At 45.6% G+C, this 24,136-nt stretch overlaps 2 protein-coding genes across 4 annotated transcripts in view; one reads left to right on the plus strand and one right to left on the minus strand.

Moving 5' to 3' along the window:
- Nucleotides 1–16,642, plus strand: part of ERICH6B (glutamate rich 6B) — a 35,358-nt gene extending 18,716 nt beyond the window's left edge. For all 3 annotated transcript variants that reach the window (XM_081191688.1, XM_081191690.1, XM_081191689.1), the window contains 7 exons: nt 1,427–1,584; nt 4,956–5,023; nt 6,244–6,365; nt 9,244–9,332; nt 10,870–11,022; nt 13,645–13,873; nt 16,331–16,642. In XM_081191688.1, the coding sequence (XP_081047814.1) occupies nt 1,427–1,584; nt 4,956–5,023; nt 6,244–6,365; nt 9,244–9,332; nt 10,870–11,022; nt 13,645–13,873; nt 16,331–16,561 (1,050 nt within the window). In that variant the 3' untranslated portion in view covers nt 16,562–16,642. The remainder of the gene's footprint in view (nt 1–1,426; nt 1,585–4,955; nt 5,024–6,243; nt 6,366–9,243; nt 9,333–10,869; nt 11,023–13,644; nt 13,874–16,330) is intronic.
- Nucleotides 16,643–17,054: 412 nt separating this feature from the next.
- The window catches only part of CHUK (component of inhibitor of nuclear factor kappa B kinase complex), a 30,053-nt gene continuing 22,971 nt past the window's right edge, over nt 17,055–24,136 (minus strand). Inside the window, exons 18-21 of the mRNA XM_081191637.1 lie at nt 21,968–22,115; nt 20,634–20,770; nt 19,967–20,066; nt 17,055–17,935 (exon numbers count right to left, since the gene is read on the minus strand). Of these exons, the coding sequence (XP_081047763.1) occupies nt 17,909–17,935; nt 19,967–20,066; nt 20,634–20,770; nt 21,968–22,115 (412 nt within the window). The 3' untranslated portion in view covers nt 17,055–17,908. The remainder of the gene's footprint in view (nt 17,936–19,966; nt 20,067–20,633; nt 20,771–21,967; nt 22,116–24,136) is intronic.

The raw sequence follows: 24,136 nt of genomic DNA on the forward strand, positions 1-24,136 counted from the left end.
TACACCACACTGGCTTTTGGGTACCAATGTATTTATTTCCCCGATTTGAACTGTATTTATCCCCCCACCCCCACCCCCACCTCTGCTGTGGTGAATTTCTTGAATCAAAATGAGAGTACCCCTAAACATGTTTTTAAAAAATGCACTGAGTTATACCATAAAATTGTATATCAATGTAAAGATAATTTAATGAAGAATGTAATGCAATAACTTTTATGAAGGGTTATTTATTACAACAGCAGTTATAAAGAAGAAATGTAAAATACACAGAAAAAATGAGATATACGGGTTAAATTATCGTGTTGGCACTTTGCGCTAAGTAAGTGGGTTTTGGGTTGCAGTTTGGGCACTCGGTCTCTAAAAGGTTCGCCATCACTGACAGATTAAGAAAATTTTCTTCTGTACGTTACCTTGGGGCAGATATGGAAGGCAGTTAACTGAACAACCAGAGCAGGCCATTTTGGCACCTGAGGCAAACCACAAAATGGTGTCCTCTCTCCCTAACACGGAAGAAGGGGGGAGTGAAGATCTACATCAGGAACAAGGAGGGGAATAAAGATCTGAACTGAGATCTGCTGCCTCTGCAGATCCTGCCACCTGAGGCAGCCACCTGGCCTTGGCTCAGGGGTGGGCCTGCCCCGACAACAGCAATGTTCTTCTGCCCAGTCTTTATTGAGCATTTGGTCTCATTTGTTTCCAGGGAGGTTCTTCAACACTGAGCACTCCTCCTGATTTAATTGTGTGGCGCCTGTATATTTTCCTGTTAATCATTTGTTGACCCCACACTTTTCAGTACATCTCCCCATCACTTTTCTACCCACAAAAAGGCCACTAAAGAACTTGTTCTGCTAAGGCGGCAGAGCACTTTAATCACGCAAATCTGAATTTTTGGGATGTGCTTGAATTTGTTCCTGCAAAATACGGGAAAACCAGAGGTGACGCAAAAGAGCTAAACAAAGCTAGGTAAAGGGACCCCTGACCGTTGGGTCCAGTCGCGGACGACACTGCAGTTGTGGCGCTCATCTCGCTTTATTGGCCGAGGGAGCCGGCGTACAGATTCCGGGTCATGCGGCCAGCATGACTAAGCCGCTTCTGGCAAACCAGAGCAGCGCACGGAAATGCCGTTTACCTTCCCACTGGAGCGGTACCTATTTATCTACTTGCACTTTGACATGCTTTCAAACTGCTAGGTTGGCAGGAGCAGGGACTGAGCAACGGGAGCTCACCCCGTCGCAGGGATTTGAACTACCGACCTTCTGATCGGCAAGTCCTAGGCTTTGTGCTTTAACCCACAGCGCCACCTGCATCCCTCCAAACAAAGCTAAGAACTAGCAAATTTGGGATCTAGGATAAAATAGCCCGTAAATGAGAAAACTTGATAGCGGCTTCCATTAAAGTGATTTTCAGATTACTGGGTTTTGTATAGCTTATGTGTTGCAGGACATACAAGGACATTTTCCAATGTGTAGTTCAGGAGCTCATAGAAAACAGCCCCGAAGGAAGTACAATCGACATCACTCCTCACCGACACCAATCGGAAGGCTCTTGGCTAGAGAACAAGACTAAAAGGACACTGATAAAAGAGTGAGTGACTTTGGAGATGACTTCTTCAGTTCTCAAACTACCCAGAGACTTCCTGCTTTAGTTTCTGATTGCTAAATATGACAGGACTGTGAAAACGGTCTTGAGAGGAGTTTGATCTGGCAGTCTACCATTCGGGTTGCCGTATTCCCAATAGTGAAAATCCAAACAAAGTTGTTGAGCTGTTGAACATCTCTTCCCCGCCCCCCCCCAAATGTTTTAGGCCTTTCCTTTGTTTGTTCCTTTTTAAAAATAGCCCTACTAGTCATACGTCCGGGTTTTCCTGGGCATTTTGCTGATTCAGCAAAAATGCACCTGGACGCCATTTTGCTGAGCGATTTCTGGACTTGTCAGTGAAAACCCGGACGTATGGCAGCCCCTATCTACAATGGAATAAGACTCACAACCAGAAAGCAACTTTCCAATGTAGAATTTATAGCCATTTAAAAAAAAAAAGAATCCAGGACTTTTATTCACTCTCAAGAAGAATCCATCTTAAGTTGTCATTTTGAGCACTTCCAGTGTACGGAATACATGCTTCAGCCTTGACAGACAAAAATAAGGGGCTCATAGTTCCTGACATCTGTTCCCCTCTGAACATGTTTGTTATGGAGAAAAATCCAAAATAGGTAGTTGTTTATGTAACCGTTCAACCCTAGTAATATATAGATTTCTCCTCATTCTTTTTATTGTGCTACCCCTCCATCTTGGCTTTTTCAGCACATAGAACTGCTTTCTAAATGTCATATAACCATAGAGTTGTAGAGTTAGAAGGGACCCCAAGGGTCATCTAGTCCAGGCATGGCCAAACATGGCCCTCCATATGTTTTGGGACTACAATTCCCATCATTCCTGACCACTGGTCCTGCTAGCTAGGGGTGATGGGAGTTGTAGTCCCAAAACAGCTGGAGGGCCAAGTTTGGCCATGCCTGATCTAGTCCAACCCCCTATAATCTCAACTAAAGCATCCATGACAGATGGCCATCCAACCTCTGCTTAAAAACCTCCAAGGAAGAAGAGTCTACCACCTCTGGAGGGAGACCGTTCCACTGTCAAACAGCTTTTACTGTCAGGAAGGTTTTCCTGATGTTTAGTCGGAATCTCCTTTCTTGTAACTTGAAGCCATTCGTTCGATTCCTATCCTCCAGAGCTTGTTCCCTCTTCCATGTGACAGCCCTTAAGATATCTGAAGATGGCTATCATATCTCCTCTCAGTCTCCTCTTTTCCAGGCTAAACTTACCCGCTTCCTTCAAGTGCTTCTCCTAAGGCAGGGGTCCTCAAACTAAGGCTCGTGGGCAGGATAAGACCCAAGGGACTTGTTTATCCGGCCCGTGGCAACCCCCACTGCCGCTGCCCGCTCTTGCGCGGCTGCCCACTTCTGGGTCGGAGGAGCACTGTTAAAAAAAGTCCTCTATTTTAGATTGTTTGGGAACCGGTGAGAGAGCTACATCCTCTGGGTCCCTGTAGCGTTTACTAGCAGGCATAGCGTCGCCGTGGAGAGTAAACAAGGAGAGGTTTCCCCAACCAAAAAAGAGAGAAAAAATAGAAAGTGCTCAGTTTGTTCAATTTAAGAGCTTCTCTGTGTGGAGACTGCCAGGAGTTTCAGGAACAAAGTATAGAAGGGAGTTGGCGGTTAATAGCTAGCAGCTGGTGGCCTGCCAAGGATGCTTCACAGAACTTGCCCAAGATGTTCCTCATAGCATAGACAAGAAGGTGCTGTTAGAATCTCAGTAGGTTGGTAAGTTTAAAAGTAGAGAAGTAAAAAAGGAAAAAGTACTTCCCTGGGTGGCAGTCAGCGCTAATTACAGTCCTGTTATCTGCAGAGCTCCGAAGGCTGCTTGCTAAGCCGTCGCCATCTTGGGTCTCATCCCGGAGGAGCACTGGAAATAGCTTGTGCGCATGCACAAGTGTTATTTGCACATGCGCAAGTGTTATTTCCGGTGCACATCCAGGTTGGAGGAGGCCCGTGCACATGCGCACAACCTATTTCCGGTGCTCCTCCGACCCAGAAGTGCGCTGGAAATAGTGTGTGGGCACGTGCTCCCCCGCCCTCCGGTCCGGTGCGCGATCGGCACTGGAGACACCGGCCCGAGGCGCAGTAAGTTTGCTGACCCCGTCCTAAGGCTTGGCTTCTATACCCTTGATCACCTTGGTTGCCGTCCTCTGCACACGTTCCAGCTTGTCAACATCCTTCCTAAATTGCAGTGCCCAGAATTGGACACAGTACTCCACCTGTGGTCTGAACAAGGCAGAACAGAGTGGTATTATCACTTTCCTTGAGCTAGACACTATACCTCTGTTGATGTCACTGCGTGCATTGACAGCCCTGGGTCCTGAAGGCTGACAGCCTAAAAATAATCAGCATGCAGCAGCAACTGTCCACAAGCAATGCCGTTTGCCACCCCTCAAGCACACTGCATGGAGAATGATGATGATGATATATTATTATTATTATTATTATTATTATTATTATTATTATTATTATTATTATTATTATTAATACCCTGCCCATCTGGCTGGGTCTCCCCAGCCACTCTGGGCAGCTTCCAACAGAATATTAAAATACAATAGTCTATTAAACATTAAAAGCTTCCCTAAACAGGGCTGCCTTCAGATGTCTTCTAAAAGTCTGGTACAGTGGTACCTCAGGTTAAGTACTTAACGTTCCGGAGGTCCGTTCTTAACCTGAAACTGTTCTTAACCTGAAGCACCACTTTAGCTAATGGGGCCTCCCACTGCCGCCGTGCCGCCGGAGCACAATTTCTGTTCTCATCCTGAAGCAAAGTTCTTAACCTGAAGCACTATTTTTGGGTCAGTGGAGTCTGTAATCTGAAGCGTATGTAACCCGAAGCGTATGTAACTTGAGGTACCACTGTATTTCCTTGACATCTGATGGGAGGGCGTTCCACAGGGCAGGTGCCACCACCGAGAAGGCCCTTTGCCTGGTTCCCTGTAACCTCGTTTCTCGCAGCGAGGGAACCACCTAGGCGCTGGACCTCAGTGTCCGGGCTGAACGATGGGGGTGGAGACACTCCTTCAGGTATACTGGACCGAGGCCATTTAGGGCTTTAAAGGTCAGCACCAATAAAACCCCAGTATCAAGCTCTCCTGCTCCAGTGCCTGAGTCCAGGGATCTGTACTTTCCTTCTAGTTGTGAAAGGGAAAAGCAGATCAGGTTTCAGCTCATGAACTCAAGTCTGCTTTGTTTTTCCCCACACGTTAATTTTATTTCAATCCGTACCTTCCCCCGGCTGTTTTCCCTGCCTAGCCACTGCACAATGTTCACATGGATGTAGCGTGTAAAACCTTGGCTCTGTGCCTGGCATTCTTTGCAGTCTTAAGGGTTTTTACTTTCAGCATCTCTCTCTCCTAGGATTGAAGACAAAGGGGGCATTGATCAGTACAGGGACGTCTTTGAGCAATATATAAAGTTTGGGCCATGTGAGTACAAGCCTCTCGTTGGTTGCAGAATCCGGGGAGTCCAGTCTCCCCACCCCATCCCTGCCCTTCTGCCATTCCCTCCAGCTCCTGAGAGCTAGTGTGGTGTAGTGGTTAAGAGCGGTAGACTCGTATTCTGGGGAACCGGTTTCGCTTCCCTGCTCCTCCACATGCAGCTGCTGGGTGACCTTGGGCTAGTCCCACTTTTCTAAAGTCTCTCAGCCCCACTCACATCACAGACTGTTTGTTGTGGGGGAGGAAGGGAAAGGAGAATGTTAGCCGCTTTGAGACTCCTTTGGGTAGTGATAAAGCGGGATATCAAATCCAAACTCTTCTTCTTCTCTTCTGCCAAGGAGTTTCTCCCAAAATCCGTGAAACAAGTCTTGCTACAATCTCCCTACTGAAATTAACTCCCAAACTGACACCTTAAAGAAGTGGAACAAAGCAGACCCACCAGGGAAGGTGTAAGTGGGAACAGTGTGGGCTGCAGGTAGGTAGATACAGTGAGGGGGGCAAGTATTTGATCCCCTGCTAAATTTGCCCGTTTGCCCTCTGACGAAGAAATGACCAGCCCATAATTTTAATGGTAGGTTTAGTGTAGCTGTGAGAGACAGAATAACAACAGGAAAACCCCCAGAAACCCAGAAGACAAAAGTCAGAGATTGATGTGCATTATAATGAGTGAAATAAGTATTTGACCCCCTGTCAACCAGCCAGATGTCAGGCTACCTGGTATCTTCGCTGTATGTAAGGAGCTGAGATTAGAAGCACCTGCTGTAAGGGAGAGGTCTTACCCGTAATCCCAGCTCATTACAGTACCTGTACAAAAGACACCTGTCGACAGAAGCAATCAATCCAGCAGATTCCAAAGTGGCCACCATGACCAAGACCAAAGAGCTGTCCAAGGATGTCAGGGACAAGATTGTAGACCTGCACAAGGCTGGACTGGGCCACAAGAGGTAGGTGGTTTTCCTGTTGTTATTCTGCCTCTCACAGCTACAATAAACCTACCATTAAATTTATGGACTGATCATTTCTTCGTCAGAGGGCAAACGGGCAAATTTAGAAGGGGTCAAATACTTTCCCCCCTCACTGTAGATAGATACATAGATAGATAGATGATAGGCAGACAGATACATACATACATACATACATACATACAGTAAGCGTTATATACTGAAATTCCAAATTGTTTGAACACTCTCCTCCTAAAACTGTTTCAGGTATGAAACTCAGATTCAAATTATCAGATTATCCACCCAAACCCAAAAAAGTCCGTAAGAAAGCTCCGGAGCCCAAGGAAATACTGACTTTAGATTTGGAGTTCAAAGCTGAACAGTTAAAGGTATGTGGTTATCCTAATTTATTGGGACTCTCTCGTGTACACCTCTTCCAAGTCCCTTTGTGATGCTCAATTAGCTCTGGGGCTCGTTTACTAGAGTAAGAACTTACTCAGCAAGTGGGCTGGGATTTGCTGTCCCTTGCCTTGCATTCAGTAGCCATCCCTTGTATAAGCTCGGAATAAAATAGATATACCCACAAGGTGGGGTGGGGTGGCCATAGGAAAACATTGAGATGGGTTGGTATCCTGCCAAAGATTACATACATAAATGTCGGTCGTTTCAAGTGGCTGTAAAGATGCATTGGGGGAACGTTTGGTTTCCCCCAAATTGCTTGAAAATGTGGCTGTTTGCTGTGTCTGTCCGTCAATTTTCCAAATGGCAGCCAGAATGCACTTCGATGGGGTGAATCCTACTGATAGCTGCCCCCTGCCCCCTCCGTTTCCAATGTCAAGTGTGCATGAATGAGTTTGCAAGACGATTGTGTGGGGCTGTACCTACTGTTCCCCAGACCATGAGAAATCACAATCTTGCCTCCTTGCCCCTGTCCCTATGTCCCATGTTGTTGTTGTTTAGTCGTTTAATCGTGTCCGACTCTTCGTGACCCCATGGACCAGAGCACGCCAGGCACTTCTGTCTTCCACTGCCTCCTGCAGTTTGGTCAAACGCATGCTGGTAGCTTCGAGAACACTGTCCAGCCATCTCGTCCTCTGTCATCCCCTTCTCTTTGTGCCCTCCATCTTTCCCAGCATCAGGGTCTTTTCCAGGGAGTCTTCTCTTCTCATGAGGTGGCCAAAGTATTGGAGCCTCAGCTTCAGGATCTGTCCTTCCAGTGAGCACTCAAGGCTGATTTCCTTCGCAATGGATAGGTTTGATCTGTTTGCAGTCCATGGGACTCTCAGCCCTTAGTATAACTTATCTCAAGAAAACTCCTTGAGGGAAAGCCCTTGTGGATCCCTGCCACCCTTTCCGATCCCTTTTCCTTTTGTGTTGTAGCTTTTCGGACTGTAGACGTGAGAGCAGGGTCTGCCTTATTCCTAATCTTTGTAAAAGGTAAAGGACTCCTGGACGGTTAAGTCCAGTCAAAGGTGAATATGGGGTTGTGGCACTCATCCCCCTTTCAGGTTGAGGGAGCCGGCGTTTGTCCACAGACAGCTTTCCGGGTCATGTGGCCAGCATGACTAAACCACTTCTGGCGCAACAGGACACCGTGATGGAAACCAGAGCACTCGGAAACGCTGTTTACCTTCCTGCCACAGCGGTACCTATCTATCTACTTGCACTGGTGTGCTTTTGCACTGCTAGGTTGGCAGGAGCTGGGACAGAACAACAGGAGGTTACTCCGTCGCGGGGATTCGAACCGCTGACCTTCCGATTGGCAAGCCCAAGAGGCTCAGTGGTTTAGACCAGTGTTCCCCAACCTTGGGCCTCCAGCTGTTTTTGGACTACAACTCCCATCATCCCTCGCTAGCAAGACCAGTGGTCAAGGATGATGGGAATTGTAGTCCAAAAACAGCTGGAGGCCCAAGGTTGGGGAACACTGGTTTAGACCACAGCGCCACCCGTGTCGCTAGGGAGACTCAAGACTCAGCAGGCAGTGGGCTGAGGCTCCAGCTGCCTCCTCATTCCTCACAGTAGCCAATCATGCTGCCTTGCAGATCACACACATCCTTGTTATCATAGTGCAGACACATAATGCTTTTCCTAAGTGTGGTGGTCACGTTCTTTACAACAGGCATGGGCATCCTAGGAGGTCTTGAATGTCACTGGAGGAAGTGGTTGGGGGTTTCCTACCAACGATGGCCAAAGTAGGCAGGCAAAGGAGATACCTTTTTTCTTTCTTTCCCTGCCCTCTTGTGCTGGTCCCGAGGGTTAACCGTGCGGCAAGGTCCGAGTCCAGTCCGAGGGTGCAGTATGGAGGCTGTCCGTCAAGGCTGAAGCGGGGTCCAAGGCAAGGAGTCGGGTGAGGTCAGGAACTCTTGCAGGAGAGCAGGACAGGGTGCAGACAGGAACAGGTTACCAACAACGTTGCTCCCGCAACCTGGGACTGGGCTGGCTGGTTTTTATCTGCCCCGAGGCATAGGGCGGCCCCGGTCCACAGGTGACTCGCATCTCCTGGCCTGGAGGTGAGCACTCCTCCTGAGAGAACTTAGTTCCCTCCGCCTCTCTGCCCTGAGCCTCTGCAACTCAGGAGAGGCTGGAGGGTTACCGGACCCAGAGGCAACCTCAGCTTCCCCTGACGGGGCTGAGAGTGGAGCACCTGCAGGCAATGGGTCCTCCATCACCTCAGGGGCCAGAGCAGACTCAGCTGGTGCCTGCACCTGAGGATCCAGCACAGGTGAGGACCCTTCAGGCTCAGGCCCCAGCCCCAGCTCAGCTGGTTCTGGAGGCGGGGACTCCTGTGCAGGCTGGGATTCCTCAGGTTCAGCCTCCGAGTCCGAATCCCAGGCCATCACAGCTTTCTCCCCTTCATTCATCCCCGCATCCTTATCTCCCTCCCTTCATCCATTCATTCACAACACACACCCAGCAGCAGCACCCCGTCTTCTGAGCACCCTAATCCAGCCAGATACACTTTTCTTCTCTACAGCTGTCAACCTTCGTCTCTTCTCATTAGATAACACAAGCAAGCAGGCAACTTACACATGTGTTTGTTTGTTCAGCGTTGAACTTCAACTTGTCTATGCTCTGGTGGCCTCTGGGCTAGATTACTGCAATACATTGTCCACAGGGCTGCCCTTGAAGACTGTTCAGGAACTACAGCTGGTGCAGAGAGCATACAAAATAATTTCCGGAATTATTTCCACTGGCTACCAATGAGTTTTCAGAATTGATAAATAACCATGCTCTTATCTTCTCCCTTTTCTCCCGCTTTCCCCTTAGATTTGCCATTCTACCAAGCCCGTGAAAAGATATTATTCTGATGGGAAGATATTCTATCTACTTTTCCCAGATGGAACCGGCCAAGTTTAATATCCGACAATAACAATCATAAAGCCAGATTAAGAATGGTTGACGCCTTTGGAGCGGTGCAAAGTTGGCAGTAAGGTGGGGTGGGGTGGGGATGGGAAGATGTGCGGCTGTTTATAGTACAAAAAAGGTATCCAGCAGACTATAGGACACTACGGTTCCTTCTGCATATTCCCAACACCCATGTGAGGTAGCTTAGGCTGAGAGTTTACGACTGACCCAAGACACAGTGAGCAAACACAGTCCATTAAAATGTGAAACTGGATTCACGGCTCCCACCTGCTACAGGTGTGTGGGTGTCTACAACGTTCTGAAGATTCACCTGCATAATTTTCTGTATGTGCATCCGCACAGAGATCACAATGAACGAGAAACTGTCTCAGGCATTACATAGAAGGTAGCCTTTTTGGATGATTTGAAAAAATATATTTAGCAACCAAATGAAACTGCAGGCAGGGTTTGAAATTTGAGCAACAGGAAGAAATGATAATATATGAAATAGAGGAATACATATATTAGATGAAATTTGTGATGTAATAGAGCAGGGGTCAGCAAACTAAGGCCCGGGGGCCGGATCCGGCCCAGTTGCCTTCTGGATCTGGCCTGTGGGTGGTCCAGGAGTTGCCACGTGGATCGGCATGGGGATTCTGTTCGTTTGGGCTGCGCCATTTTTTCCCTGCGCCAATCCATTCCCCCCTCTCCCTCACACACACCGTGGTGGCGCTTCCTCCCTCCCTCCTCCTAGTTTCTCCCCACCCTGCCTAGAGGAGGAAGGGTGCTGGGGTGAGCTGGCTGAGTCCCATTTTAAGCAGCCCCCTCTCTGGAGCCAGCCCTTTTGCGCCGCTCATCGTCCCTCTGCCGCTGCCATAGACAGCCCCTGCCGCTAGCAAGGCACAGGTAAGCTGCGTCCTTTTAATAAAAATGCATCTGTGTGAACTTTGTGGGGCCTGCCTGGCATGCTGTGTCCTTTTATTTTTATTTAAAATGCATCTATTGGGATCTTTGTGGGGCCATTCCCCCCCCCAAAAAAAATATAGTCGCCCCCCAAGGTATGAGTGACAGTGGACCGGCCCCCTGCTGAAAATGTTTGCTGATCCCTGTAATAGTGAAATATGCATTTGGTGAAAATTGTGATATTTTACAGTATATAAAAGGGATGGGTATAAAAACAGCATGGAAGGGAAGGTGGGAAGTCAAAATTCTAAGAGAAATGTGTAACAAATTGAAATTATCTGCTTAAAGTTATGAAAAATCTAATGAAAATCTTTAATGTTTTAAAAAAGAGAGAATCCTTTCGGGAAGGAACAAAGTCTCTTAGTAAACCAAAAACATTTTGACATCTTGACTCAAGGGATCGCACCGAAAGGATCCAATCCTCTGAGACTATGGGGGTGGAAAATGTGTTTACTAGTAAGTCCGTAGGTAATTTATACGTAACAAGCTTTGAGTGAAGAATATTAACAAAGCAAAAAACATTTGCAAAATTAAAAAGGAAATGCCAATGTGAAAATACTCTTTTTTTCCTTAGCTATTAATCAGTTACCCATCAGGTAATGTTGCTATCCTCATTAGCTATGTAAAAGAATTTCAGTTCACATACATCGTTCTACAGGACAACCTGTCATACGAAATGCAGGCCTGCTTTGCAAATCAGGGCTTTGCAGTATGCTACCACCGTAACGGGAAGATCTGGTAAGTGGAAAGGAAGCATTCAGACATTTTCCTATGAAATCGGGGAAAGTCTAGGCCACAGGTAGGCAAACTAAGGCCTGGGGGGCCGGACCCAGCCCAATCGCCTTCTAAATCCGGCCCGCAGACGGCCCAGGAATCAGCGTGTTTTTACATGAGCAGAATGTGTGCTTTTATTTAAAATGCATCTCTGGGTTATTTGTGGGGCATAGGAATTCGTTCACACCCCCCCCCCCAAATTTAGCCCGGCCCCCCACAAGGTCTGAGGAACAGTGGATCGGCCCCCTGCTGAAAAATTTGCTGACCCTTGGTCTAGGCCAGGGCTTCCCAAAACTACCGTATTTTTCGCTCTATAAGACGCACCAGACCACAAGACGCACCTAGTTTTTGGAGGAGGAAAACAAGAAAAAAAAAATATTCTGAATCTCAGAAGCCAGAACAGCAAGAGGGATCGCTGCGCAGTGAAAGCAGCAATCCCTCTTGCTGTTCTGGCTTCTGGGGTAGCTGCACAGCCTGCATTCGCTCCATACGACGCGCACACATTTCCCCTTACTTTTTAGGAGGGAAAAAGTGAGTCTAATAGAGCAAAAACTACGGTGTGTTTGGACTACAATTCCCACCATCCCTGACCACTGGTCCTGCTAGCTAGGGATGCTGGGACTTGTAGTCCCAAAAAACAGCTGGTGGCCCAAGTTTGGAAAACCCCGGTCTAGGTTTTTGTAGGATAACTTATTTAACTGTAGTGGTCTAAGCTGGGAAAAGGCGTTCCTGACTACCGTTAATCCCTTTGCTTGAACAGGCAGCGCTTAGTCCAGAAAAGCTTCCAAACTGCCAATGTGGTCCTTCAGGTGGGATGCAGCCCTGTCCAGAACAGGTAGCACTTCCCTGCCCTGGACCCTGTTCCCTTATCGCAGTACCTTCTTTTTCAGGATTAATCTTCAGTTTGTTCATCTTAATCCATCACCAAACTGCTTGCAGGCAGCTTAGTTCAGGAGTTGTACAGCCTCCCCGGGATTTGTACGTAGAAAACAGAGGATAAATGCCTGCATGCAGACATTTTTAAAATGTTAAGTGGGTTTCACCTATGCAGCCCCATCAGCGGAAGCCATGCAAATGGACTTTCATTCGTGCAATGGGACTTCTCTTCCCCCCTTTCCCCTGCCCAAAATTGGCTTGGGTCTGTGCACGCAGAGAACAGGGCAAGGAGAGGGGAGCGGTATTCCTTCCATCATGAAGGAGTGTCTCCACTCCCATCGTTCAGCCCAGACGCCAAGGTCCAGCGCCGAGGGCCTTCTGGCAGTTCCCTCATTGCGAGAAGTGAAGTTACAGGGAACCAGGCAGAGGGCCTTCTCGGTGGTGGCACCCTCTCTGTGGAATGCCCTCCTATCAGGTGTCAAGGAGATAAATAATTATACAACTTTTAGAAGACATCTGAAGGCAGCCCTGTTTAGGGAAGTTTTTAATATTTAATGATTTATTGTGTTTTTATATTTGTTTGAAGCCGCCCAGAGTAGCTGTGGCAACCCAGTCAGATGGGTGGGGTTTAAATATTTATTACAGTGGTACCTCGGGTTACAAAGCTTCAGGTTACAGACTCTGCTAACCCAGAAATAGTACCTTGGGTTAAGAACTTTGCTTCAGGATGAGAACAGAAATCGTGCAGTGGCGGCGCAGCGGCAGCAGGAGGCCCCATTAGCTAAAGTGGTGCTTCTGGTTAAGAACAGTTTCAGGTTAAGAACGGACCTCCAGAACGAATTAAGTTCTAAACCCGAGATACCACTGTATTATTATTACTACTACTACTACTAAGTGCTTGCGCAAACAGAATGTTTGTAAAAAGTGTGACACTGTATTCCACCCAGTGTACGCTAGCAAAGTTGTGAGGCAGCAAAACGTTTGTACAGTTGTACCTCAAATGGAATCTGTTCTGGGAGTCCATTCAACTTCCAAAACGTTCGGAAACCAAGGTACGGCTTCCGATTGGCTGCAGGAAGCTCCTGCAGCCAATCGGAACCCACGTCAGACGTTCGGGTTCCAAAGAACGTTCGCAAACTGGAACACTCCCTTCCAGGCTTGCGGCGTTCAGGAGCCAAAACGTGCGACTCGCAAGGCTTCCAAGGTACAACTTGGAAATAAAATATATAGAGCGGATACATTGCAGTAGTTGATGCACAGTCAAAAACATACACTGTACCTATTAATAAGGTATATTGGAGAGAATAGGCTTGCCTTCTGTTCTGCTGCCCCTCACAGATTGCAAAACCTTCCTTTTGAAGATTGATTAAAGACAGGGGAGAAGCGAATGCTTTAAAACTACACTTTCAACCAGCTCAAAGCCATTACGTCTCTCCTCCTTTGTCTCCTGCCAAAGGATTCAGTCCTTGCTATTTTCTGTCCAGCAATAAACGACGACCCCCAAAACTTTTAAGATCATAGACCAGCTTAAGTCTTCACGGAGAGGACTGCCTTCGGGAACGGGATAAGGAAGGGTTCAACAAACCCTCACGCCACGGGACTAATGTGTTCTAAGGTGGTTGTTGAGTTTCGCACTTCTTGTTCCTCCATCAGAAATCAAAGAGTTTATTCCAATGTCTTTTGTTTCATTCCCTCCCTGCCCCCAAACAGGTTGAATCTAGACCTCTGCCTTGGCTCGTACTTTGACCGGAAGGGAGTTAGGAAGAAACACTGGAATTGGTGGGACAAGAGCAGCCACATCCATGCACCTCCTTTCCAACCCATCTACATTCAATTGAATCTTTACATCCAGGTTAAAATTGAAGCCCAGGACCAGATTTTCCTAACGTTTACTCATAATCACGACTGCCTTCAGCTGAATGTGGGTGCCAAGCTGAAAGTGAGTGCCTGTGGCATTCTCATTCACACGCCTGTGGCAGGGAATCTTAAACTGTGCTCCCTCTGTTTGTCAGAAATGTTTGCCAACTTTTGCTGAACTTCAAATGTGGCTCGTGAACTGAAATCCAAAGAATTTTAGCAACGAGCCACTATAACAAAGACGGTATTTTTCCATCTCCGCCAAGCTAAGCAGTTGGCTCCTTACCTCTCTCGCCCTGACCTAGCCACTGTGATCCACGCGACGGTCACCTCCAGACTGGATTATTGTAACTTGCTCTACGTGGGGCTGCCCTTGAGACTGACCCAGAAACTCCAGCGGGTGCAGAATGCCGTAGTGAGAATCCTTACGAGGTCTTCGCTGTGAGATCACATTCATCCGGTGCTATACCAGCTGCACTGGCTCCCGGTGGAGTACAGGATCAGGTTTAAGGTGCTGGTTTTAACCTTTAAAGCCCTATACAGCCTAGGACCCTCGTACCTACGGGACCGCCTCTCCTGGTATGCCCCACAGAGTAACTTACGGTCTTAAAATAAAAACATATTGAAGGTCCCAAGCCACAGAGAAGTTAGGCTGGCCTCAACTAGAGCCAGGGCTTTTTCGGCTGTGGCTCCGATCTGGTGGAACACTCTGTCACAAGAGATCAGGGCCCTGCGGGACTTGACATATTTCCGCAGGGCCTGCAAGACAGAGCTGTTCCATCAGGCCTTTGGCCAGGGCACAGCCTGACTCCCTCCCTCGGCAATCTTCGCGGAGCTCTGGCCCAATGGTTGCCAGTGGCTTGAATTAGTTAATTTTATAATGAATGATTTTAGAGTGTTGTTTATGCTGTACTTTTGTACTGTTTTATTGTTGTTAGCCGCCCTGAGCCCGGCTTCGGCTGGGGAGGGCGGGATATAAATAAAATTTTTTATTATTATTATTATTATTATTATTATTATTATTATTATTATTTTGGAGTTTAGCAAAAGTTGGCTAAAGAGCGCCCCTCTTTAAGACTGTGCAAGTTCATAATTGAAGGTAGAACCCACCCCTTCCTTTTAACAAAAACCCAATACTTGTATATAGATATGATAAAAACGCAGAAAGGGGGGAGGGAAAAATAGATAAAAGAAATAAAAATCGAAAAGATGGTAAAAGGGAAAAATAGAAAAAGACAATTCAGATTTTTTTTAATGCTTCCCTAAGTAAAAGCGTTACATAAGAAAGTAAGAATTTTCTTACCATACATTCCTCTTCTTGGGAAAAGCAGTAGGTATTGTAGATGTTTCAGTATTACCCTCTAACCGGGAAAAGAGGTGAGGAAAGGCACTGCTAGCTAAACAACTTCACTGAGAGTTAATCCAGAAGGTGGAATAAGGTGGATGGATATTAAGCCTAACCTAACTCAAGGGTTTGTGGTGGGGATAACACAGGAGGGATAGAGACCCATGAATGTCATTTTGGGCTCCTTGCAGGAAAGGTGGAATGCATATGAACGTGATACTGATAAATAAGGAATAATCAAAATATGAGGTCTCTCTCCAGCTTGCCTGCCTCTGTTTTTTAAACTGGGGGAACGGAGCCAGGTGTGGACTCAAGAAAAAAAGCCCAAGCTAAATTAGTAAATTAGACGCAAACTGGATATTCAGGCCTACAAACATTGAACTTTACATGTAAGTCCCTAGTCCTTTCTAGGCGGGGAAATGCCTGTTGCAAGTAAAAATGGTGTGGCTTGGTTTAAACCCTCCTTCCTTGTCATGAGCCAGGACTGGACTGAAGAAAAAGGGAGCTGCTCCTTTGTGCAGCTGTATTCGCATGCTGCCTTTCCTTACCCAGAATGTCATCCTGGTTAAACATGAATGTCCCTCCAGCTGAAGCTGGCACTGAAACCTGATCCAAAGCTTCTAAACTCTCTTGCACTGAACCAGACCTTGCATTTCTAGGAAAGGAGACCCGGAAAGCACCTTCATACTTGCAGCCTTTACTCAAAATTATGATGAAAGCTAACATGACAAAATATATCTAGCCCTTTTTACATCACATTCTGTACTTATGACTTTCATAAGCGAACAGAGGAATCTACATTCAGAATCTTCCCCCTCTTTTAGAATCGTACAAGGCTCTTAATCCAGGAGTGTTTCCAGAACAAAATACAGTCGTACCTCCACTTATGTTTCTCTCCGTTATGTAAACTTCGGGATACGTAAGCAGCAAACCCGGAAGTATATTTCTGGGTTTTTGCCGCACGCGCATACGCAAAGCGGTAGAGTGCTTCTGCGCATGCGTTCTACCGCTGCACTTGCATGCACAGAAGCGGTCTATCCGGTTGCAAAAACCTCAGGATCCAGCCAGACCTTTGGAATGGATCCCGTCCGCAACTGGAAGTACCACTGTATAGTAGTGGAATCTGCCTAGTATCTCTGTGAAACGCAGTCTTGGTTTTTTCAGTTTGTGGATCTTAAATTTGGATTTTTGTAGCCGAAAGATCCAGACATGCTGAAGTTTCTTCAGAGACCTGCATCCTCAGGACAGCTAGTTGGCTCCGAGATTCTACTGATAAGAAGGCTCTTAGCCAGCATGCAGAATCTACTGAAAGAACTGTGTCTCGTTCCACCTGAAGAAACCAAATACTTCTATTTCCTCGTGTCAGACATGTATGACCATGTACATCGCCGACAGAAAATGAGAATTCGATCTATACAAAGATGACTGCATACCTGTTATTTAGGGACGGCTGCTGAGCTACTTCCACGTTAAAACAAGTAAACTTAACTTCAGTCATTGTAAGTTCACCCTGTTTGCTGTAGTGTGTACCAAGTTCTGTACAAAACACATCTGAGATTGTAAAAACACGTACAAGCTGTGTAACCGGTTCAACTGTTTGAGTAATCGTACAATTTGAATTATATAGGTAGGAACATTTATTTGCTGGCATGGGGGAACAGAGAGTTGCAAAGAGAACAGCGGTCCGGTGCCTTGTCACAGCACTCTATTTCGGAAAAACACACCTACGTATAAGTATTTGAAATAAGTTGTAGTTTTCATAATAAACTTAGGGGAGACTTCCAGAAATCAAGGGGGTGCTATCAGCCCCCAAACTGTTAATTTTCCCAAAAGGGCAGCTTTCTTCCAAAGGTATACTGGGGAACTGTTATATGTTATTACAGTTCCAATGCAATGACAACAGAGCTAGCAAAACCCATTGCCGATTAGGATCATTTTATTCATTTTTTTTTTTTACATTTGTAACCCACCCTAGTTAGGTTGAAGTCAGGTGATACAAAAATCAACATACTTAAAAATAGATGATATATAATCAAAATATTCCATGTTACAGGGATGGTGGACCTGTGGCCTTTCACATACGATGTTGGACTATACAACTCCCATCTTCTCAAACCATTGGCTATGACTGATGGGGTTGGAAGTACATCCGGAGGACCATAGATTCCCCACTCATGCTGAACGAATATCAATCATTTTTTAAGGAACCAGAGAGAAAAGGGGGAACCAATTCATGAACCATGTTACAAACTATTTACAGACTTTTCCATGTCTTCTCTCTAGTTCCTGCCTTAGTACAATTCAGTAACTACATGTAGGGCAATTTGTGTCATTTCTTTGTACATTTCATTTCATTACATTGCACTATATGCCCCCATCAGGACTATACATCTTAGTGTGAAAAGCAGGGTCAGCCAACTTTCCAAAAAGTTCCAGCAGGAATGGACAAATATAGCATGGCAACGTCTGACAAGGTCTCAATCAATTAATTAAAGAGAAAGAGGAACTCTGAAGATAATCAGCAGACCTTGCTGTTTGTTGCAAAGGGGTGTAAGGCCGCTGACTGACTACAGCAGCTGCAGAACTCTATTAAGAGGGTTGGAGCCACTCAAACCTGGATTTAGAAGAACGATTTAGCAGGTATGTATGAAAATGCCATCCTCAACTGCAAGGCAGTGGCAGTTGCATTTAGGAGGTGATCATAAATCCAGGACAGGACAGATGCACACAGAGCACCCCTGCGAATTCTCCAAGTTCTGTTCACACACTCAGCTAATTCAGCCAATTCCAATCAAGACTCTGCAAAAGAAAGCAGGACAACAATCAACTGTGCTCCCTTGTAAAAAGCAGGGAACAAGAGCAAGATGAGCAAGGAACACAAACTGATAACTGAGGAGACTTCTCAGGTAGTCATTTAACATAGAAGCTGAATGAATGAACTTTATTATGGTCACAGACCAGGATAAAAAAACAACAACATATAAATAAAATAGCAGTTAGGATTTTTTTTAAAACTGATAAATGTTGGAGCAAATAAGGACAAAGAAACAAGCATAGGATAAAACATCTGAATAAAATACAAGATTGAACACGGACAATGGATGGATAAAAACTGATAATTAAAACAGGTAAGAACTAAAAACAAATAAAAACATGCAGTTAAAACAACTGTAAGAGCGTAAGAACTAAAGGACTCGCAGTTAAAACAACTATAAGAGGCTGCAGAGTAGAAGCCTCTGAAATAGATGACACTCACAGCATTAGAAACTGATGTGCAAATGTGGTTAAAACAGACAATTAAAACAATGTGCAACAATAAATTTAGAAACAATGTGCAACAATAAACTATCCCAGGGAGTTGACTCAGAGTCACCCATGGAACCGAGTTTGCGGATTTTCATGCCGGACTATTTTAAGTTGGGCGATGGTCTGCGCCTACAGATTTGTACACAGAATCTGGCGACCATCCAGGAGGCTGCATTCTGACTCCCTCCCATAACACTGACCCTGGGGCTTGCGAAGGGAAATATAATTTCAGACATTTTGCGGCCTTGTGGAGGAGGGGGTTGCAAATTGGTTGGTTTGTGTTTTAATTAGAGGCTGTTCTTTACCGGAGAGTCAAAAGGTCAGCCCAGAAAACCAACAGAACACGACCTGGCCTTTTGGTGACAACATGACAAAAATGATTTATTCCCCTGAAGACAAACCATTAACATGAAAAATGTTAAGAGGGGATAATATATGAAAACGCCTAATAGAAGTTTTGTGGCACTTTCAAGGGTAGTCTCCACCAGCAAAACCAGAAGGGCTGATAATGAAGGTGTATGATTGGGGTTTATCATGGGGTTATTGAAATGTTTGACCCCAATTAACCCCATGCTCCAGACTTGGGACTCATTAACAAACCCAGAGTATGCTATGAATAAAACAAATTGCTCACCCTCCAGAGAGGTAGCTGTGCCTGTCTATGGAAGCAAACACAACTTAGAAGCTTGGTCACCTTAAAGACCAACAGGTTTATTATGGGATACACACTAGTCATCATCAATGCATGCACCTGATGAATTTGTCACCCGCTTGGAAAGCTATCCAAACCAAAACTGAAGAGAGCCGTTAGTGAAATTCAGGCGTGGAAGAAAATCGAGTGACACATACATTCCCTTACACAGCGCAAAATATACTGAGACAGTTGTGGAGTTGAAGCATGAGTGGTATGCTTGGGAAGTCTGTGACTAACAGAGGGAGGGAAGGGATGCGCGGCCGGGGAGTCATATCTGTTGAGTGCCCTCAAACACAGTGCTGAAATGTGGCTACAGGGAATAGGATGAGCAATGGAAGATCTCTGTTTTTACCATTCCTGCCCTCCTGCTCCCATGATAGATCTCTTTGTTCTACCACACAGCCCACTTAACAGATGCCTCTCTTTTTCTTCTTTTTGCTGATTTTCACAAAGTGAAAATATTAACCTTTTGGAGCAAGTGCACTGAGCAAGCAACTGGAGAGTTCTGAGTATTTAAAGATTATTAACAAAATTCTGCAAGCAGGGAAAGGAAATTAACGGCCCCTCTCCTCTCCCAATCCTCAGCCGACAGGACTAAAACTGAAAAGTTATCCGAAATTTCAAAAGGATTCTGAACTCGCCCCCAAATTTTACCACCCTCGCACAAAACTGAAAGAGCCACTTCAGCTCAGCTCAAGATGTATTGAATAAAAGGCTACAGAAGAACTTGTCTCTATCTTCCAGGGGTAGAAGGAAGAAGAGTCTTTGCTGCTCATTTTGCAAAAGGTTCTTATTCAAAATCAACGCCAAGTGGAGCCCTCTAGACTTACCATCATGCTGTTACTCTGGTCACGTTTTGCTTCTTGTATAATAGTGCTAAAATTGTCGAGGTAGCTTAGATTTTCTTCTATCAAATGTGCAAACGGTGGCCTGAAAAGGAAAATCAGGATTATCCCAACTGAGTAGTCAGAGTTTGGTAAACGCCACATTTTATGTAGCATTTTTTGACCAGGAGTAAGCCCTCTCACTGTAAGGGACACGGGTGGCGCTGTGGGTTAAACCACAGAGCCTTGGGCTTGCTGATCAGAAGGTCGGTGGTTCAAATCCCCGCAATGGGGTGAGCTCCCATTGCTCGGTCCCTGCCAACCTAGCAGTTCGAAAGCACGTCAAAGTGCAAGTAGATAAATAGGTACTGCTCCGGCGGGAAGGTAAATGGCATTTCCGTGTGCTGCTCTGGTTTGCCAGAAGCGGCTTAGTCATGCTGGCCACATGACCCGGAAGCTGTACGCCGGCTCCCTCGGCCAATAAAGCGAGATGAGCGCCGCAACCCCAGAGTCGGCCACGACTGGGCCTAATGGTCAGGGGGCCCTTTACCTTTACCTAAGCCCTCTCACTATTACTCAGTATCATAATTTCTAGTGGAAGTGGAGCGTAAGTGGCTAAAATTTAACCATGGCTATAAAGAGCAAACAAATTGCTAATTTCCATTAGGCTTACACATTTCTAGATGTTTCCATAGAAGAAAGAGGTTGAAGCGCATTTCCTGGTGATGTCTGCGAGAGCAATGCAGGGACTGAGGATGTAATTGTGCCATCCACGTTGGAACTAACAGGAGATTTGGCAGAACTCTGGGTCTACAAAAAGAGAAGAAGAAAAAAGAATTCCCAGTTTTCAGCTCCAGAATTTTCAGATTCATCCAATTGTTGACTTTCAGCAAAGTACCGTATTTTTCGCCCTATAGGACGAAAATGAAGGGGAAATGTGTGTGCGTCCTATGGGGCAAATGCAGGCTTTCGCTGAAGCCTCGAGAGCGAGAGGGGTCGGTGCGCACCGACCCCTCTCGCTCTCCAGGCTTCGCGGACCTCTCCGCAAGCAGCGGGAGCGCTCCCGCTGCTTGCGGAGAGAAATTTATAATCTCCGAGGCCCAAAGATATGAGGCACATAGGACAATACACTATGTAGTATAAAGGAAAGTGCAAATCCATCCATGGTTCCCCCCCATACATTGTAATGTCTGAAATTGCATTTTGTCTGTCTAGCCAGCATACAATGCAGCTATTACTAATAATAATAATAATAATAATAATAATAATAATAATAATAATAATAATAATAATAATAATAATTTTTATTTATACCCCGCCCTCCCCAGCCAAGGCCGGGCTCAGAGCGGCTTACAAGCAATAATAAAAACAAGTTGAATAATTACAACTTAAAAACAAAATTAAAATACAACATTAAAATATTGAAACATTAAAATATTAAAATGTAGCCTCATCGCAGGGGAGAAGGAAAAGAAAAAAGAAAGAGAGGGAGGGAATCAAATTGGCTCCAAGCCAAAGGCCAGGCGGAACAACTCAGAAAGAAATCAGATCCTTCAGGGCCCTGGTCTCATGAGGCAGAGCGTTCCACCAGGCTGGAGCCAGTGTTGAAAAGGCCCTGGCTCTGGTTGAAGCTAATCTAACTTCCTTAGGGCCCAGGACCACTAGGGTGTTGCTATTTATGGACCTTGAGGCTCTCCGTGGGGCATACCAAGAAGAACACACCTGAAGAGAAAACCAATACAAATGTTTTTGGCAATTTATTTGGAGACGAACTGTCATATTGCCACTAATCCAACAGGCAACAAGCAAATATTTCTTCCTGTAAACCTAGCGGTGAGACCTATACTGCGATAAATCCCATGGAATCCCACAGAATAAATCCCATGTCATTTTTTCAACTTCAGCACAATGCACTTCTAGATAGACAGTTATCTGTAACATCATGTTTAATTGGTTGAAAAAGGATGTCTTCTTAATGCTTCTGAAATCAAGAGGGCAAACCCTTACGCAAGCAATTTTCAGCAAATGCCAGATTTCCCGCTGCCTTTTCGCCTGCATCTGCATCACTGAATTGTCAGCCTCTTTGATATTATTCAGAGCCACTTCAATCTTTGGAAGCAAATCAATAATCTTCTGTTTACTACCCAACAGTTTGCTGTGATGGAAAAAGAAAAGAAAAAAGATGTTGGACATCAATTTTTCGTCATCTAGACAACAGAAACAAAATTATTGCAGAAAGATACAATATGCATTTCATGTGCTGCCAGGATCCTGTGGTTCAGAGCTTCAGAAGCTGCATCGTCAGTACAGTGGTACCTCTGGTTACGTACTTAATTCGTTCCGGAGGTCCGTTCTTAACCTGAAACTGTTCTTAACCTGAAGCACCACTTTAGCTAATGGAGCCTCCCGCTGCCGCCGCACCACCGGAGAACAATTTCTGTTCTCATCCTGAAGCAAAGTTCTTAACCCGAGGTATTATTTCTGGGATCGCGGAGTCTGTAACCTGAAGCGTATGCAACCCGAGGTACCACTGTACCCAGAAGCCCCAAGGATATGTGTTGATCTTAACGTATAAATGAGCAGAAAAGGGACCAAAACGGTAACATTTAAACCTGCTTTTCAAAAGTACACAGCAAATACAACATGCACAAGATTTAATACAAGCAAGAAAACAACAAGCTGGCATTGAAGTTTCCTGGAAAAACCCGCAGGAAAGCACTGCTGGTCTGCTGCTTTCCTACCAACAACACACAACTCCTCTTTGCCTACTGGTCCCTACTAAATATCCCCCCCTCCCCTCGCAGTCCCCTTGGCTCCTGCTTTTCTCGGTACTATTTTCTTCCTCAGTTCCTTTTACCTCGGTTTCTAGCTCCCTAATCCATGACCCTCCCAAATCACAAATTCTCTGGCTGTTTCACCACCTTACCTTTAGCCCCTTAGGAAAACACACGTTACTCACACGGAGAGCAAAAGTATGTAGAACTAGGAGATGCCACGTGATCAGAACACCAGATCACGCAAATCTGTAGATATGTGCATTCTCACCACACAGCCGCCGTGCAAGGTTTCCATTGTCATCCAGTTATATTAGGGTGTTTTGATCAGGACGCCATAGCTATGTTTTTATGGAATTGCAGTCAATGAAATGACATTTTACCGGCTCAATAAAATACCATTTCACCTATTCTGCCCATACGCTCTATGGCTTTACTATCAGTTTGCGTTTCTGATGTGTAGAGTTCTGTCCTATTCTAATTACAGTGGTGCCCCGCAAGACGAATGCCTCGCAAGACGGAAAACCCGCTAGACGAAAGGGTTTTCCGTTTTTGAGCTGCTTCGCAAGACGATTTTCCCTATGGGCTTGCTTTGCAAGACGAAAACGTCTTCCGAGTGTTCCAATTTCCCCCCGCTTCCCCCCCTTTTTCTAAGCCGTTAAACCGCTAATAGCCTTTTAGCCGCTAAGCCGCTAAGCCGCTAATAGACGAAGAGACTCGCGGAACGGATTAATTTGCGAGGCACCACTGTAACTCAAGAGGGTAGTGGAAGCTTCTCTGTGTGAAAGAAGCAAGCAGAAGATTCATGATGTTTGGGTTCTTCTTTCAGAGAAGCTGAGTACAGCTGGTTTAAACTGGTTATCTTATCTCTTTCTGTAAAGGTCATGCTGACTATAAAAGTAGGGCCAGGGTTTTCACCTTTCTCTTTCTATCTCTTTTCCTTAAGGTGTGGTGTTCTCTATATAGACAGTGTTAAGGTTTAGTCTTATTGCAAGTTACTGTAAGTTTAAGTTAAGTCTGCTGCAACTGGATTTCTTATGGACAGTGCCAATCCTGAATGTATTGGATTTGTGACCATTACGCTCATTTGCCTTCAGTAGCAGCAAAGCTCGGCTGGATGAAATATAATTGCCTCTGGTCTATTTTTTGGGGAATCCTGCAACGTGTTTAAATTGTTACTCTGATAATTATACGCTGGAACCTGCTTTGGATCAATATTGAGTAGAATTTCTATGACATTTACAACTTCCCAGTAACAATTAAAAGTTTTAATGTAAAGTTATAAATGGTTCAGATCCTACCTTAAAGCAGGGTTGGCTAACATGGGTCCTCCAGAGGTTAGATTTCAACTTCTATCATCCCAGCCACTAGGCCAGGCATGGCTAAACTCGGCCCTCCAGCT

This window comes from Podarcis bocagei (assembly GCF_964188305.1).
Source record: "Podarcis bocagei genome assembly, chromosome: 4".
Classification (NCBI taxonomy): Eukaryota; Metazoa; Chordata; class Lepidosauria; order Squamata; family Lacertidae; genus Podarcis; species Podarcis bocagei.